We start from the raw sequence: 17,163 nt of genomic DNA on the forward strand, positions 1-17,163 counted from the left end.
GGTGCTCTCATCCGGACTGTGAGCTCTGGGAGGACAGAGACCAGGCCCCTCTAGTGCCTGGAGGATCTGTCCCCACACCCAGCTCAGAGCCTGGCACGCAGTAGGAACACAATCATTGGGTGATGAATGAACAGACAAAGGAGAGGGGTAGCTGTGGGCAGCACATGGCAGGTACCATCAGATCAATAGGGTCCCCAAGTCCTCCATAAGGACAGGCTTCAGAAGAGGGTCCCAGGTGGTCTTTCTATGGGCCCCTGGCCTCCAGTGAAGCCCCCTCACTCTGTGAGGCCTCCAGTGTAGCTGTGACCTCCACAGGGACGGCTGGAGGAGAAGAGGGGAGGGAGGGAGGGAAAACATCTCCTGCCACAAACAGAAAGCCCCCACCCCCCGCATCCTGGCCAGTCACTGACAGCTCTTAGTGTTGCTCATATTTATTCCTGACCTTCACTGCCCCTTTTATTTTCCCCCCTTTTAAAACCTGGCCTGGACCCCGCCACCGCTGCCGTAAACATGGTCCCCGGGATTTATCCGACGGCACATTAACCCTTGCCCCCTGCCTCACCAATCATCCTGCTGCCTGTGCAGACAGCCGGCAGCCCAGCCAGCGCACGGCCCAGGGGCTGGGGTAAGGGGCGGGTGGGGCAGCCTGGGCAGGGCTGGCCAGGGAAAGCAGGCCCTGCGGGCATAGTCACTGCTCCCCACCCTACGGCACCTGATGACCTTGGCTTGACCGCACAGCCCACCCTGACCTCTGACTTCCAGCCCACCTGGCCCAGCTGAAACGCCTGCCTCGTTAACAATTGTGAATACACAAATGTTCTCGAGGGCTTAGCAGTTGCCAGAGCTCTCCCTGATGTCACGAGACCTTGGCCTGCGCAGTTTTGGGGGAGAGCAGAGATAACAATTTTGCCCTCACAGGTGGGGAAACTGAGGGCAAAGGGGCATAGGGCATGCTGAGGGCATGTGAGGGACATGGGCAGGGCTGGGCTTTTCCTTATCACACCTGTGACTTCCTAGTCCCCAGCCTGGGCCCTTTTAAACCTCACATGTTCCCCCCAGCCCCTAGTTATAGGCCAGAAGGCCTCTGTGCAGAGGATGGGGACCTGCCTGGGTCACCCAGTGGTGAGGAAGCGAGGCCTGTCATCCAGATGTTCTGCTATGTCTACACTGATGGCAGACCAGGCAAGGCCGAGAGGGTGGGAGACAGAGAAGAAGGGCAGAGATGGAGAAATGGGGAGGGCTGTGGCAGTGAAGGACAGTAGTGAGCTGGGTCAGCGGGTAAGGGGCCGAGGCAAGAGAAGCAGCCGCGGAAGGAGAAGCATTGCCACCACCACCCCCATCCCCCGTGCCCCCAGACCACAGGGAGGGTCCACTCACCGCCTCCGCCTCCAAGCAGGGAGCTGTTGGCTGCAAGAGAGAAAAAAGGCCAGTCAGTTGGGGAGTGGCTGGTAGGGCAGGTGGGTGTGTGGAGAGAGGGGAAATGGGGGGCTGGACATTCAGACTCTGGGTATAGGGTCTCCTCTGAGGCAGGGTCAGATAAGGGGGAGGGGGAGGATCCTTGGACTTCCTCTCCCACTGAGTCTAATGGGCCTGGCGTTTGTATGGTGGTGAGCGAGGGCCAATGAGCCACCACGGTCCTGCCGCTCACCCAGGAAGCAGCCACATACGGGGTCTAGCGTGGCAGATGACCCGCGGCCACACTAGTCCTTCCATTCGATCATTCTTTCACCCAACAGTGTCTCCTGAGGCCCGTCTATGCTAGGCATGGTGCACAGATATGGGGTGTAGGGGGCAGCCCGGGTCCCTGCCCTGGGGGCTCACAGGCTGCAGAGGGACACAGACTTAAAGTCACTAGGAAACAAATAGCCATGGTTAAGTGCTGCCCAGGGAATGTGTGGGGGGCGAGGACATGAGACTGAACCAGGGCTGGGGCGCCTAACAGACGACCAAGTGTGATGTAAAGACCCCGACCCCGGGCAGCACAGGGAGGGCCCAGAGCACTGGGCCTGGACCCAAAGCTGGGTTCAACAGATGGCTGACTTAAGCCACTTTGCACTGTGCCTCAGTTTCCCCCAGGAAGAATAGGCCACCTTACAGGGTTGGTGTGAAGTTCAAGGGAGAGATTGGAATCCTCAGCTCCGGTTCCTGTGGCTGCCCTGTCCTGCTCGCTCTGCCTGGCCGGCCACCCCCTCCTGCCTTTCCATGGGGCTGACATGGGGACAAAATGAAGCTGGCAGTCTCTCCTCCAGAATGTCAGGACTGTGCAGGTCAGTGCCCCCTCCCCAGGGGGGGCTCCAGCTTCTGGTCACACAGCTGCTCCTGCGTTAACTGAAGATGCTAATCAGTACAGGTGACGGTGAGACAGGCTAGGTCATCCCCACGCCCAGGTGCTGCCCAGGTGGGGAGACCAGCTGGGCCACAGCCCGTCTGGCCCAGGAGCCCTGGCTTCTAGGCAGGGCCTTCAGCTCCTCACCACTCTGGCACCCTGTGGGGGCAGAGCCCCAGAAAGTAGTTTACAGACTCTCGGCCTCACGTGGAGGGGTGCTGGCTCGGGTAGTAGATGGCCGTCAGCTGTGGCTGATTGGCCGTCAGCTGTGGCCATTGAGCCATTGGCCACTAATATAACTGCTGCGGCTACGGAGGAGAGAGGAGGAGAGCCGAGGAGAGTGGAGGAGAGTCGTGGAGAGTCGTCGGTCGGTTGGCAGAAAACGGACAGCAGGTCGCACGTCCAGTGAACCCAGCCTCCAGTGAGACCGTAGTGGTATGACTCCCCTACCTATGGCTCCGTGGGTGTTCCTTTTTGGCCTCACCATATCCTGCGTTCTTGTGTGGGAAACGGGAGCAGAGACCCCGCAGGCCTCCCCGCACGACAAATGGCGCAGTGAGCAGGGTACGATGCCGGCCAAAGCTCTCCGAAGGATGGCGGAGCAGTTTGTGCGTATGAACACCCAGTCTGAGGAAGACCAGGAGGAGCAGCTGCCGGAGAGCTGGACCCCCGTGGAGGGGTGGGAGGACGTGGACGGTTCTCCCACCAGCACAGGAAAAGCCATGCAGCTGCTGGAGAAATGGAGCCCCGTGGAGAGGTGGAAAGATGTGGACGGTTCCCCAACCAGCACAGGCCGGAGAAAGCAAAGGTCGTTGCGGCCCTGTGGGCTGGGAAGTTCCTGCTCAGGCAGCCCGGATGCAGGACTTGTCCCAGGAGGTAACGCTTGCTGAGTCCTCCATGGGAGATGCGGGTGAGGTCAAGGTCGTCCCTCACCCCCAGGACAGCCCTGGCAAATGACTATGGACTATGGGGAATTGCCTTCCATCCCTAATTTAATGGACAGCTTGACTGTTTGTTTGGGAACATACCACCATATAGTGGAACTGGGGGATGTTTGCTTTTGTGTCTTGACTGGCCGCCATTGAGAATATGTAAGCACCTTGATTGTGAGTCACTGTTGTTCCAGCAGGGTACCCTGAGAGGCCCAGAGAGTGGCAGTGCCCAGAAGTACTGGTGGTGCCCTGAGAAACCCTGGCTGTGTCCGGGAAGACTGGTGGTACCCTAAGAAGCCCAGGAAGTCTGGCTGTTCCCAGAAGCACTGGTGGTGCCCTGAGAAACCTTGGCTGTGCCCAGAGAGCCTGGCTATGTCCAGGATGTTGCATTCACCTCTAGGCTCCTCGCACAGGGCCCTTCGCGGAAGACACTTGTCGCGTAGATTGTGAGGCGAGAGCCTGTAGGGGTGGAGTGTGGGGGCAGAGCCCCAGAAAGCAGTTTCCAGGCTCTCAGCCTCACATAGAAAGGTGTTGGCTCAGGTAGTAAATGGCCATCAACTGTGATTGGATGGCCATCAGCTGTGGCTAGTTGGCCGTCAGCTGTAACCAGTGAGCCATTGGCCACTAATATAACTGCTGTGGCTACGCTAGCAGAAAATGGGGGCTAGCAAGAAGATGGTGGCTGAGCCTGCAAGTGGTGCAGTGAGGGTTGCAAACACTGTGGCTCCTGCTTCCTGTTTCTCCAACCCAGGCGCCAGCGGGACTATAGTGGTATGACTCCCCTACCTATGGCTCCATGGGTGTTCCTTTTTGGCCTCACCATGTCCTGCATTTTTATGTGGGGAGCTGGACCAGAGACCCCGCGTGACTCCCTGCACGACAAATGGCGCAGCGAGCAGGGTCCCCTGCACGACACACCCACCCTACCTCCCCAGGTCATGCTGCAGTCCCTGTATATGGGGCGGAACACACAGCAGAGCCAGGGCCAGGAGTGGGGGCCATTTCCGGCCAGCCAGGCTGCAGGCCCCGGGTGCCGTGCGGAAGCTACGGACGCTGCTAAGAGGTATCGGCGGCTCTGAGTGGCTGGTCTCCCAGAGCTGACAGCTCTTCGCTTGGGGAATAATTAATTCCACAGCCCAAAAACCCAAGGCTGTAAGTTGCCACGTTACTTGCAAGACTAATACAAGCAGCTAATTAAGATGGAGCGGCTGGGAGCTCCCAGAGCAGGGCTGGGGGTCTGCAGGGATCTCGGGTGAGGTGGGTGAGGCAGCCAGAGCCAGAGCCGAGCAAGACCAGGGGAGGGACCACAATAGGACCCCAGGCAGATGTGCAGGCCGCTGAGGAGCTGGGCCTGCAAAAGGCCTGGCTGTGGCCACTGCCCCAGGAGTGCACATTTCAATGACAGAGTGAGGGTTATTTGCCAGGCACACACTGAATGCTTCACACAAATGATCCTGTTCACTGTCATAACAAAGCCACAAAGAAGGGGCTATAGCTCCCATTTTATAGATAAGAAAACCAAGGCTCTGTAGTTGAGTTGTACATGGCAGTAGCAGATCGGACCTGGGTCTGACTCCAAAGCCAAACCGAAAAGCAGGCCGACCTCAAGGCAGACTGCCAGAGGGACGGTCACAGGGAGGCTCTCCTCCAGGCCAGGGCGGGGGGCCTGCCTACTCCACACCCCCTGCAGAGCACACAGTAGGTCCCATCCCCACCCCAGTAGGTCTAGCTGCAGAACTGAGGGGCTGGGCATCTGGACAGCCCTGCCCTGGAGACAGTGGGGGAGGTCGGGCATCTCAAGTCGCTGGGGTCCAGCTCCCGAACCCCTTGGTCCTTGGGGTAGTCCTGGCAGCTGTTGGAAGCTGCCCTCTGTGGCCCTTTTCCACCTCCCCCATCACCTCTCTCTCTCAATTAACACCCGTGGCAAACGAGCTGGCTCCTGCTCAGAGGGCTTAGTGCCAAACGGGCTGGCAGCTAGCCTTGAAGGGGTGGGAGGGGAGGGGGCGCTGACCTGCTGCTCTGCAGGCCCCTGTTGGAAGGAGATGCCAACCCCCTACCTGCCCAGCACCTCCCAAACTCCAGTGTGTGGCCCCGCCCAGATGAGGGAACTAGGGTGAACCATCCCATATGTCCACCAGGCCAGGATATCCAGGGTCCAAGGTGTTGGGCCTGGGGCAGAGGAAGGATTTCATCGGGTTGAGCTGGAGGAAGGGCTGGCCAGGTGGCTTTAACTGCCACAGGTGGGGAAGGGCAGGTGGGGCTGGCATTGGGGCTCAGACTTGGGCTGCACAGAGGACTCGGTCACGGGCCTGTCCCCAGCTCAGCAGGTATCCTAGGAGGCCAGTCTGCAGTGTCCCCTGCCCCCAGTCCACCACATCTGGCAGTCCCATGGAAGGGCAGCGACCCAGTGGTCTGGACCCAGTTCCTCCCATGCTCTTTCCCCTGGGCCCCTGTCTGGCCCTCTCCCCAGGGGCCGGGATGCCTGGCCACATGGTGCCCCCATAAGGCTGCCCAAGGCTCTCACAGCTGGGCTAGGCTGCCCGGGTGAATGGCCTGGAGGCTTGGGGAGGACACTATAAAAGGGGGGCAGTGCCAAAGACACCAACAGGCCATCTCTTGGGTAAATCACCCAGACTCTTACCCTAAGCAGGATGGTCCCAGGCCTTGCTGCTCTGCTCACCAGGCTGGGGCTGGCTCTTCCCACCTCACCTACCCCTAATGCTGGCTTTGAGTGTCCAGCTTCTGCCCCTTCTGCTGTTAACCCTTTCATGCTCCCCTCAGTTTGGTTTGAGGCTCTAAATCACAACTGGTCATTAGTCCATTTCTCAGATGAGAAAACTGAGGCTCACAGAGTGGCTGGGGAGTGGAGAAAGGGGCTTGGACAAGACAGTTGGTTGTCAGTGTGCATTTTCTTCACCCCTGCTCTCTCTCCCTGTGTCTGAAAGGGTTCCTGACACCTTCTTGCTGAGACATGGTGATGGCTGAGCAGCCACATGGCATGATATGGGGACAAGCACTGGACTTCCAGTCCAAGCCAGGGCTTCTGACTCAGCCCCACCCAAGGGAACCAAACCTGCCCCAGCAAAAAGCAGGGATCTTTGAGCTCTTGAGGGGCTGGGTGAGCTAGGCCCAGGCCTCGCCTTGGGGGTCCAGGTACAGGCAAGAGGCTTATTCGGAGTTTGGGGGGTGTAGACAGAGAGAGCATGTTGGGGGCTGGGGGCGCCTGGTCTAAAAACTGCCATTGAGTCCACTTGTTGGTCCCCACCGCAGCGTGAGGTGGCCCAGCCCAGCCGCATCCCCTCCAGAAGACAGGCCTATGCCACGCTCCACTAGACTCGATTAACTGGCTCCAAGCCTCAGTGCTGGGTCTATGACCTTGGGGTGGAAATGAGGTTTGCACCCCGCTTCACCAATCACTGCCGAATTCTCTGTCCCCTGATGGCGGTCTACTGGGCCAGGGCCTGGGGGGGCCCTGGGGCCTTACTCCCCATCCCCCACACATTCTGCCAGGCCTTCCTTGCTCATGCAGCGCACACCCCCAAGTCCCCATTTTGCCCTCTGTCCACTCCACACCTCCTCAGGCCTGGTGCACCTCCGAGGAAACCCAGCCCTTCCCCCACCCTGAGCACTTGCTGTCCCTGTGGGCAGGGTGGAATTACTCCCCCTGTCTGTGCCCCAGCTCCCGACCTGGTTCAGGGGCTGGCATGTGGCCACCGCCCAATGAAAGGGAGAATGCTTGGCCATTGTTACTATAGGTCAAAGGAGGCCCCAGGGCGAAGGCAGACCCAGGTGATCCCCTCTTTACTCTACACAAAACATTTAATTGGGTGCCAACCATGTGCCAGGTGCCACCAAGCATACAGAGATGAACCAGATACCGTCCCTGGGAGGGGGAGGAAGGAAACAGGTAAACACCATGGCGAGGAAGTTACCAGAGCTGTGCAGCCTGCAGATTGGTTAGGCTTCACAGAGGTGGCCTGGGAGCTGAGGATTAGGGACGCTGTGCACCTTCAGAGAAAAGACAGAAAGGCATCTGGGGAGGGCCGTGGATGGTGCAGGGCCCAATGGGTCAGAGCACTTCCCTGGACGGGATGGCACCACGGTGTATTTAGGCTGGGGAAGGACAAGGTCAAGGTCGGCTGGGCCTGACTCTCTGCAGCTGGAGGGGACCACAGGGGCTGTAAGAACTGGGATGAGGGGAAGGCAGAGGTGAGGGGGGAGGAGGGAGGCCCTGGGGCACACAGACACCTCTTCCTCTTCTGGTTGCCCACCCTGTGCCCCCTGCCCCTGATGATAACACCTCATTGGAGGGCCTAGGCATGTGTCTTGGGCCCATAATGCTTTTAGGGACCCACAAACATGTTATAATTTGTTTTTAAATTAGAAGAAAAAAAAGAACTTTAAGGTTGAAGAAAATGTTTTAATATATAATGTTAATATATTTGTCTTTATACCAACAAAGTAATAAAATCTAACTTTAATTTTTTTATGGAGGAAGGGCCCACAGTAGCAGAAATGCCCAAGCAGAGGCCGGGTAATCTCCAAACTCACGTGGGCTCATTTAATCCTCACCCTGTGCAGACGATATCATTGCTGGCCCATTTTACAGACGGGAGAGCTGAGCCATGGAGAACAATTTTCTCACAGTGCAGATTTGAGCATCTCCTATTTTATCCCAGTGTTCTGATCAAACCCTCCCACAGCTCCCCTTGGCTCTCAGGGTAAAGAACCGGTCCCTAGCATACCCAGGCCCATGGACCCCACTGACTCATCACCTCATTTCTTCCCTTCTCCCCTCCATCTCTTCCTCAGCCACACTCCAGGTGATCAAACTTGCTCCATTCCCTCCGGCCCCATGGGTTGGTACCTCTGCCTGGAAGATACCCTCACCATGCCCCACCCTGGGAGTCAGCCTTGAGGAGTACATCAGGTCTAGAGCTAGTTAGTCCCTGGTTACGCCCTCCCAGGGGCTATGAATCACTGCCTCCAGCATCTTCACCTCCCAGATGAGTGCCTACCTCACTACCCCATCCCTCTACTCTGTGTCTCATCCACAGCTGTGTCCCCAGCTCCCAGCACAGAGCCTGGCGTACAGCAGGTGCCTGCTAACAATTACTGAACACACTGAACAGGTTATATATGGATTGTGCCCAGAATCATTCAGCTAGCCACACGGGGTCTGCCTGCCTCTGAAACCCAGGCTCTCATCCACTGGGCCTTGCAGAAGAGCCCACCCTGCAAGAGCCCTCGGGAGGCAGGACGTGGGGTGGGGGTGTGTGCAGGAGACAGCGCTGGTCCAAGGACAATGGCAGGAGGTGGTGTAGGAGCTGCCTCAGCTTTTCCCTGATGTGGGGGAGCACTGAGGGAGGCGAGGGGGCACCATGCGGGGGCTGGGCCACTAGTGAGGAGACTCAGTGACCTGAGGAAAGCGCTGAGCAGGTTACTGGGCCAGGGAAAGGCCTGCACTCAGGCACAGCGGTGACAGCAGTGACTTTGAGCAGGCACAGCCCTGTTGTGTGCGTCTGGGGGCCGCTGCTGACATATGCCCCTGACCTCCATTTACCTCATCCTGGTCTCAAATGCCTGAGAGGCCACCCACCAGGCTTGGGGAGCTGGAAGGTGCTTCCCCAACCCCCAGCCCCTGGGCCTGGCCCTCTTTCTTCCAACCTACCTTGTGAGGCCAGATCTCAGCTTTTTGTCATTGGACAAATATGCATGCGGCCCCTACTATGTGCCAGGCTCTGGGACACCAAAGGGGAAGGCCCTCCAGGCACAGAGCTCATCATCTAGCAGGGTTTGAGAAACACTAGAACGAGAATAAACTTAAACAAAAATTACACTCAGCACCAGAGTTTGTGAAGGGAACAAAAGGGAAGAGAGAGTGGCAGACAGTTGGGTGGGGGCTGATCTAGGAGTCACGACCTGCTGAACAGAGGGAGCCAGCTGTGAGGAGCACATCCTGGCAGGGGCCAGCCTGTGCAAAGGGCCTGAGGCAGGGGCGAGCCTGTGCAAAGGGCCTGAGGCAGGGGACAGCCTGTGCAAAGGGCCTGAGGCAGGGGCGAGCCTGTGCAAAGGGCCTGAGGCAGGGGTCAGCCTATGCAAAGGGCCTGAGGCAGGAGCCAGCCTAGTTTGAGGCACGGGAGGCTGCTGCGGCTGAAGCAGAGAGAGTTGGGGAGGGAAGTGGAAGAGAAGGTCACAGGGCAATGGGGGCAGGAGAGGGACCTGCTGGCTACCGAACTGTCCAGGCGATCCCTTCCCAGACCTCCCTGAGGGAGTGGGAGCCTCCTTGGCACACCCCCAATGCCTGTGCATCCCTGTCACATCCCCTACTGGTCCATTGCAGCTTGGCCTATCTACCTCTGGCTGGGCCACCACGGCCCCCCTGCACCCAGAGCGTGCCACAGAGCCTGGTACCTATGAGGTGATGATGGTTGCCCCATTGGCAGGTTTAGGGGAGTGGGCTTTGGTCTTGGGACATCAGCGATGTTGCCTCCCCCACTTCCCGCAGGCCAGCGGTTGGTGTCTGTTACTGAGGGTGAGTCATTTAAAATGTTTTAGATGAGAAACACCCCACCGATGGAATAAAATATAAAATGTGCTGAGTTTTTGAAGATAAAACAAGAGACTTCAAAAGCATCTCAAGCTACAAGCAGTGGCCATGTTTGATAAGCTATCCCCTTAGGCCAAGGTCACTGTCCTCTGAGGTGGGGCTCCCGTGAATGTGTGAGGCTTCCTGGACAGTCCCCAGGCTTGGAGGCGCTCATGGGGGAAAGGGGACTCACCTTTATCGGTACCAACTGCAGGCTGACACCCACACGGGACCTCTGCTGGCCATGTGGACATGTGCGTACGTGTGTCCACACACTCCTTCCTGCCCTATTTACAGATGGGAAAACTGAGGCCCAGTGAGGCCAAGCGACTTGCCCAAGGCCACAGCCCTTAGGGGGAGGAGCCAACGTCCTGTGTTTTGCAAGGCCTGGTCCTGAAACCCCCAGCTGTGAACTTGAGCCAGTTGCTCCACCCCCTGGGGCCTCGGTCTTCTCATCTGTGGGGTGGGGAGGTCAGTTAACTGAGGCCCTTGTGGGCATAGATGATAAAATTTAAAATGCCTGTAAACTGTTATGGCCTCACAGAGCATCATGGTGGCAATGGGAGAAGAAGATTGGGTCCTCAGGTGTCCCTAGTCAGCCAGAGAGAAGGGTGAGATCAGCCTGCTGACAGGTTGGATTAATAACAATGATAATAATGACAGCAGCTTCTCATCAAGGTTTGTTCCCCAGCTTCCTAGGGAGAGCCATGGAGACCTTGCGAGATACGCAGCTCCATTCTATAGATGGGGAAACTGAGGCTCAGGTAAGTGTCTGGCCAAGGCCACACAGGTTAGGATGGTGTAGATAGGATTTGAATCCTGCTGGTCTGACTTGGGAACCTGGACCATGAAGTATCCTGCTCAGCTAGACTTGGCTTGTTTGCCTCCAGGACTGAGCCCTTCACTCCCTCTTCTCTGAGTGGAGGCCCGCAATTCCTCAAATCTGTTGGGAGTTGTACCCAGCTGGGCCCCCACTTCTAGAACCCCCATCTCCCACTGGCCCTGTGCTAGGCCCGCCTTCCTCTGCTTCCCCTGAACCTCGGATCGGCCTTCCTCAACCCTGCCTCACACCTTCTAGCTCCCCACGCCCATTCACCCAAGTCCATCCAGCTCTGCAGCCCCTACGCTGGTCCACCGGGGGCATCCCACCCCCAGGCCTCTCCCTAGAAAAGCAGCACAGTCAGCCATTTAAGCTCAAAGCTGGTGACTTATCTGTGGCTCCTGCTGGCCTAGGCCTCTCCTTTGTCCCCTCCTGCCTGGGGTCCTTGGGCGCTTCCCCTGGAGAGTCCAAGCCCAAGCTGGACCCCAAACCCTTGGACCCCTAGTCCCCCTTAACACCCACTCTCCAAGCCCTGTTGTCCCCAGACACCTTCCACGTATTGGTAATTTGTTATGCAAGAAATTCATGTGCATTGCCCCAAATTGGATAATATACATAAACAAAAAGCAAAAGAAAAGTGAGTCACTCATTAGCTCATCACTCAGATTCGGCTAGCCCCTGTTCACATTTTCCTATAGGACCTTTTAGACTTTAAACATAAAATAGTTAATAACGCATTTATCGAGCAAATTCTTTGTGCTAGGCATTGGGCCAAGTCTTGCTGGTGGATTCTTTCATTTCCTTTTTCTCTCCCCCGAGAGCCTAATGAGAGGGTAATATTATTTTTCCCACTTTACAGATGAGGAAATAGAGGTTCAGAGAGGTTGAGTGACTTGCCCAAGGTCATGCAGCTGGGAAGTGGGGGAGCAGGGTTTGAATCAGGCAGTCTAATTTCCAAGGGACCACTGAGTGCTACCGCGCTGTGGGACCCTGGCAGCCTGGGCCTCCCCTCCCCCAGGAGCCAGGGGACAGTCGCTCAGTGTCCCACCATTAGCATAACCACGAGCATGAGCATCCCTGAAACCCAATTACCAGGAGATGGCTTGGGCCCCAGCCAGCCGGGTGCAGTCTCCATCTAAGCAGGAATGAGGGGCTGGGGCCAGGGAGCCCTGGCAGTTGGGAGAGTGGATGGCTGGGGGAATGTCCTGGGGGGAGGGGCCTGGAGAAGGCCCCTGTCCATTGCTCATAGTCAGTGTGGGCGGGTCCTGAAGGCAGCCTGGACCCCTCTGCTCAGCCCCAGCTGGACAGGCCCAACTTCCCCCGAGGATGGGTCACAGGTTCTTCTGCCCCTAGCTCTCTGGGTGACCCCAAGCATCCCCGTGTCCTCTGAGCTTCAGTTTTCTTCCTGAAAGGAGAAAACCAGGGGCTGTTTGAGCAGAAGACAAACCATGGATTTGAAGGAGGAAAGACTGCCAACTCTGAACAGCCAGACAGACTGGGCCCCTACTTCTAACTCCCCCTCGAGGCTCACCCACTGTCTCCTCCCTCCTGGGCCACTTGTCCACTGCCCCTCACCCTCCACTCCAGCAAGAGGGGATCCTTTTCTATTGACTTCATGTACAAGCAGGCACACGCACACACACGGCCCCTTGACCCACGACCAGCCCAGTAAATACACCATCATAGAAGACTTGAAAACTCCCCTCTGCCGCCAGAGGAACCCACCACCCTGCATTCAGCATGTGTTTTCCTTAGACTTTTACTGTGTACACCCTTCAGCGGGAGAGCAGTACCTAGTTCTGTGTGTCTTCGTTTTATGTAAAGTGGAGCTCCTGGGATTGGCTGCTGCCGTTTCCGGCGATGCTGGGGAGACTGACCCAGGCAGCCCCTGCTGCTCTCGTCAGTATGTTTTCACTGCGGTATAATGTTCCAGGCGGGGACACCACCCCACACTCATCTTCCCATCGTCCCACTGACCAACAGTCAAGTGTGCCCAATTGTGTCTCTTGCAAACAGCTGCGGCAGCATCTTGCACACGCCCTGTGCACACACGTGCCGGAATTTCTCGGGTGTACGCCTGGAAGCGGGACTGCTGGACTGTGGTCTATGCACATCTTTAACTTTACTAGTTATTGCCAAATTGCTCTCCAAAGTGGTTGTTCAGATGATCGTTTTAAAATATAAATTAAATCATGTCACTTCCCTGCTTAAACTCTCAAATAGCTTCCGATTACACTTAGAATAAAATCCATATTTCCCTCCACGAATGCCTGGCTGCCTCCCACACTGTGCTCCCCCCAATTTCTTGGCCTCCTTTCTCTTCTTCTAATAAGTCCAGCTCTTTCATGCCCCAGGGCCTTTGCACACACCGCTCCCTCTGCCTAGCATACTCTTTCAGTTCTTTCCAAACTGGCTCCTTCTCATCCTTCAGGTCTCAATGAAAATGTCACCTCCTCTGAGAGGCCTTCCCTGACCACCCAGCTAAAGTGCCTCTCACCCTGTTCCTCTCAACACCCTATTTATTTCCTTTGGAGCCCACATGGTCCTGTAATGGTATTGTCCTCAGATTGGTTTGCTGGTGTATTACTAGCATGGTAGCTTGTGGGAGAGGATCTAGTCTGCTTTGGTCATTCCTGTACCCAGAGGCCAGCATAGGCTCAGGACTGAAGAAATGTTCTTAGTGCCACTCACTCCTTCAACAGATGTTGATTCTGGCCAGTCTGATGGCAATGTCTGGAGGGGAGAATGAGCTGGTTGTGTCAGGGAGGGTGAGCTGTGGGGGAGGGGCTCTGCAGAGGGGAGTGTGGCTGAATGGAGGGTAGAGGAGCAGCCGGGCCCTGGAGCCTTCTCGCACAGCCATGGGAGCCATGGCAGGTGTTGGAGCAGGGGACCAGCAGAGTCAGGCTTGCACTTTAAAAAGACCCTCCCCAGAGCTGAAGGGGAGCAGACTGAAGGGGATGGACCTGGGGGTGGAGGCTGGAGGATGGTGTTGGCAGAGCATGGGTTGACAGAGGGCCAGGAAAAGAGGCAACGCTGAACCCACAGGGATCAATTAGAGGACTGGGAGACAGGATGGGATCAGCTTCCAAACGTGGCTTAGTTAGGTCAATGGAAGGGGCACTTTGTGTGTGAGCCCCCCGCCCTCCTGCCCCCTGCATCACTGCAGGCAGCTGGGAGGGAGCGCTCCCCCTGATTTCAGAGAGGGCGGCAGAACTCCAGAGGCTCCTCCCTGGACCTCTGAGATGCATCCTTGACCTAGTCCAGCCCCTCATGTACAGATGGGAAATTGTGGCCCTAGAAGGAAAGGAACTGGAAAACCACGCAACTGAATCCTCACCCTTCCTGCTTGTGGAATATGAAGTGTTGAACTGAGACCAAACAGACTTCACCTTCTTCTCAAGAAGAACAGAAGGAAGGCGGCACCCACTTGCTGAACAGAGAATTTAAGTTAGACACCAGGAAGGACTTCCTCGGACACTCTGCCCACCAGACACAGCCTTGTCTGGCCAGCCTCCCCTGGGCAGCTGGTGACTGATGGCTCCTGCACCTGACTGAGACTCTCAGGACAAAAGGCTTGTGATGGGGGGGGGGTCGCTTGTTCAAGGTCATTCAGTCTGGAAGAGGCAGTTTCATCTGGCTCTAAAACTAGTGCTCCTTCAGTAAGGGTTCCGGGGTACCATTGGGAAGGCCAGGTAGGGTGGGGGTAAGGCGTCCCAGCTCCCTCCTGTACCTGGGCGTCTGGGAACCCAGGACAGCGCCTGTCCTGGAGGCAGCAGGGAGGCCATCTTACCCCCTCCCTGGCTGTGTCCTGTGGGGGACAAAATAGGACCCCAGTGTTGTTCCTGTGCCGACTGCCTCAGGTCCCCCGGTTGGGTGCCCCCTCCTCTCTGTCTTTCTGACCTCCCAGCTGGGGCTCCACTCTGAGGAGGGTGGAGGAGGAGGAGGAAGCTGGCAGTAGCAGCCATTGGTATGCGAGGCTGTGCCTCAGCCCCTCCAAGGCCCAGCCTTTCTGCTCAGCTCTTTAAGAATCCATCCTCGGCAGCATAGTGGTTGCTGGGCAACCCCATCCCCCCCCCCATCACTGGCGCCCTGCCCCTCTCCCCCTCCCCCTCCTCTGTGCCTCCTCTCAGCAGTGTACTTAGCTCAGAACCTGCCAGGCCTGGCTGCACCTGTGCCCAGCAGGTGGGGAGCCCAGTGACCCCACCCAACCTCAGCCCTGGACCACAGCTCTGTGCCATCAGGACTTGGGGAGGGAGACCCTGGGCTCAGGATACCCATCTGTAGGCTCCCACTGCCTCCTGCCCCCCACTATCTTTAGTGGCTTCCGCTGCCCTGAGGTATTGGAGCCTGTTGGTGGGGGGGACAGAGAAAACCCAAGGGGAAAGGGCCAGGAGCTGTTTGAGTCACCAAAGAGGTGGCCTGCTCAGGGCCTCAGGAGGCCCTTGGTGGTGACAGTCAGAGGTGGTCAACTTGGCCTGGGGCAGGGGTGGGAAAAGGGGGAGGTAAGGAGGAATACAGAATTCTGCGCCCCTGAAAACAAGGTCAGCAGGGGGTCAGAAGAGGCACAGTGATGGGGTGGGGGGGTGTCCCTGGAAGCTGGGCCCCAACAGAGGTCTGAGGTTCCATTCTTCCAATTCCACCATCTGTGACCCTGCCTTCCCCTTCTCCCTCTTCGGGCAGTCACGGGAAGCTTGCCCTCTGGCCCCCCAATATCTTGGGCATGTGCCCTCTCCCACTTCCTTCCTGATCAGGCCTGCACTTCTGGACTCACCTGCTTCCCCTCTTCAGGATGTTCTGACCAGGAGCTGCTCACCAGCCACCCCTCTGTGCCTTGGCACTTTCGTGTCCCTCCACATGGACTGTCCTTCAGGACACAATTCATGTCTCCCTTCCTGAACTTGGGATGTGTAACAGGTGAGTGATAGCCAGAGTCAAAAAATGCTTAAATCACCATAAAAAGCATTACCTCTGCTGGGAATAATGGTTGGGGAGTGAGTGGGTAAGGGAGGGAGGGAGTGAGAGGCAGCCCTGGGTGTCTGGCAGAGATGGGGGAGGGGCAGGGGGAGGGGGGACAGTGATGTCATTTGTGGGGAGAAGAGGAAGCTCCTAAGGGAGAGGAAAGCCCATCAGAGATGAGCTTGGGCAGCAGCCTCTGTCCTGCCAGGGCCAGGGAGGATGGGCTGGCATGGGACCCTGGCCCTAGGGTGGCACAGTCTTGCCTCTGCCCAGGCCCGGTTCAGACCATCTCTGACGTCTTTCTCCCCCCACCCAGGGGCTTCAAATTGTAACTGTCAGTTCTGGCCTCTCCCGCTTCATCTCCCCATCACCCCTTACTCATACACACACCCAGACCCCACCCTGCCATTGCCCAATAGCTGCAAGTGTGTCTGACCGGCTCGAGCCCCTGGGACCATCATCTTGGGGTAGGTCCCAGTTTGGAGTAGCTGTCACCATTGGCTGGCAGGGCTGTTTCAGTGTGACACTCAGCAATATCGGACTATTGTTGCCACACACCAGGCCCTGTGGCAGGTGTTGGGGACATGCAGGGACCACAGAGGCCCTGGCTGTGCCCTTAAGGTGTTCACTGTCTGTTGGGAGAGATGGATGCCAACAAAACACGTCACTGAACACAGGCTCTGTCATTTCGAAGTCTTTGCCACTGTTTCCTGTACGACAGAGGAAGAAAACGAGCCGCCAGCCACACCCTGATCTCAGAGATGTTAAAGTGTTGTCCAGTAGATGAAAAATGTCGTCACACAAGTCACATGCAATCACAGACTGAGCTAAGCAAGGAGAAGCTGAGGGAGCAGAGAACAAAGCAACCTCACTAGGGAAGACAGGGTTACGGGCGGCCTCTTGGAGGTCAAGCCCTGGACTGAGGGCTGAGTGGGAGTTGGCTGGGCCCGAGAGGGCGCAGAGTACAGGGAAGTGGGACCCTTATTTCAGTGCCTAGGGCAGGAGTGTGCCCAGGCAAGTGGCAGGGAGAACTGACGCAGGCATGTGGAGCAGATGTGCTCCTCCCTGGCCAGCGGCTTCCCCAGGCCAGCTGCCCAGGCTGACCCCTCCTTGGTTCCACCTGCTCCCAGCACTCATCCTCAGGGGTTGTTGGCTTCTTCCTGCCTGGCTTTGTCCCTGCCATGCCCACTCTCCAGAGTGCCCTCTGTGGGATGTCCTCTTGGGCTGGGGACCTTACTTCCTGCTCTCCCCGATATTCTGCGCTGGGGCCCACCCAGCTGCTCCTGTACCCTGATCCTGTGCTTTTGGGGAGGAGCCCCAAGCCTCTGTGCTGCGCAAGACGGAAAGATTTAGTGCAGAAGGGGGTGGGGGAATGTGGTGGCTTTATGACTTGGATCAGAAAAGCTGCAAGAGCATTCTGGTGAGGGCTGTGTGCCCGGCCAGGTGTGCACAGCCAACCTGCCCACCGGCCACATGTCCATGGTTGATGGAACCATCGCTGGGTACACCAGGCATCACTGGGGGTCACAATTGGGGAGCC

At 57.3% G+C, this 17,163-nt stretch overlaps 1 protein-coding gene across 5 annotated transcripts in view; it reads right to left on the reverse strand.

Annotated features, from left to right (window-relative positions):
• The window catches only part of MACROD1 (mono-ADP ribosylhydrolase 1), a 143,931-nt gene that overhangs the window by 12,856 nt on the left and 113,912 nt on the right, over window positions 1-17,163 (reverse strand). For 4 of the 5 annotated variants that reach the window (XM_019717847.2, XM_019717848.2, XM_019717849.2 and 1 more), the window contains exon 4: window positions 1,378-1,407. The exons of the other annotated variant lie outside the window; for it this stretch is intronic. In XM_019717847.2, the coding sequence (XP_019573406.2) occupies window positions 1,378-1,407 (30 nt within the window). The remainder of the gene's footprint in view (window positions 1-1,377; window positions 1,408-17,163) is intronic. 5 annotated transcript variants of the gene reach the window in all.

Source organism: Rhinolophus sinicus, linkage group LG06 (genome assembly GCF_036562045.2).
Source record: "Rhinolophus sinicus isolate RSC01 linkage group LG06, ASM3656204v1, whole genome shotgun sequence".
Classification (NCBI taxonomy): domain Eukaryota; kingdom Metazoa; phylum Chordata; class Mammalia; order Chiroptera; family Rhinolophidae; genus Rhinolophus; species Rhinolophus sinicus.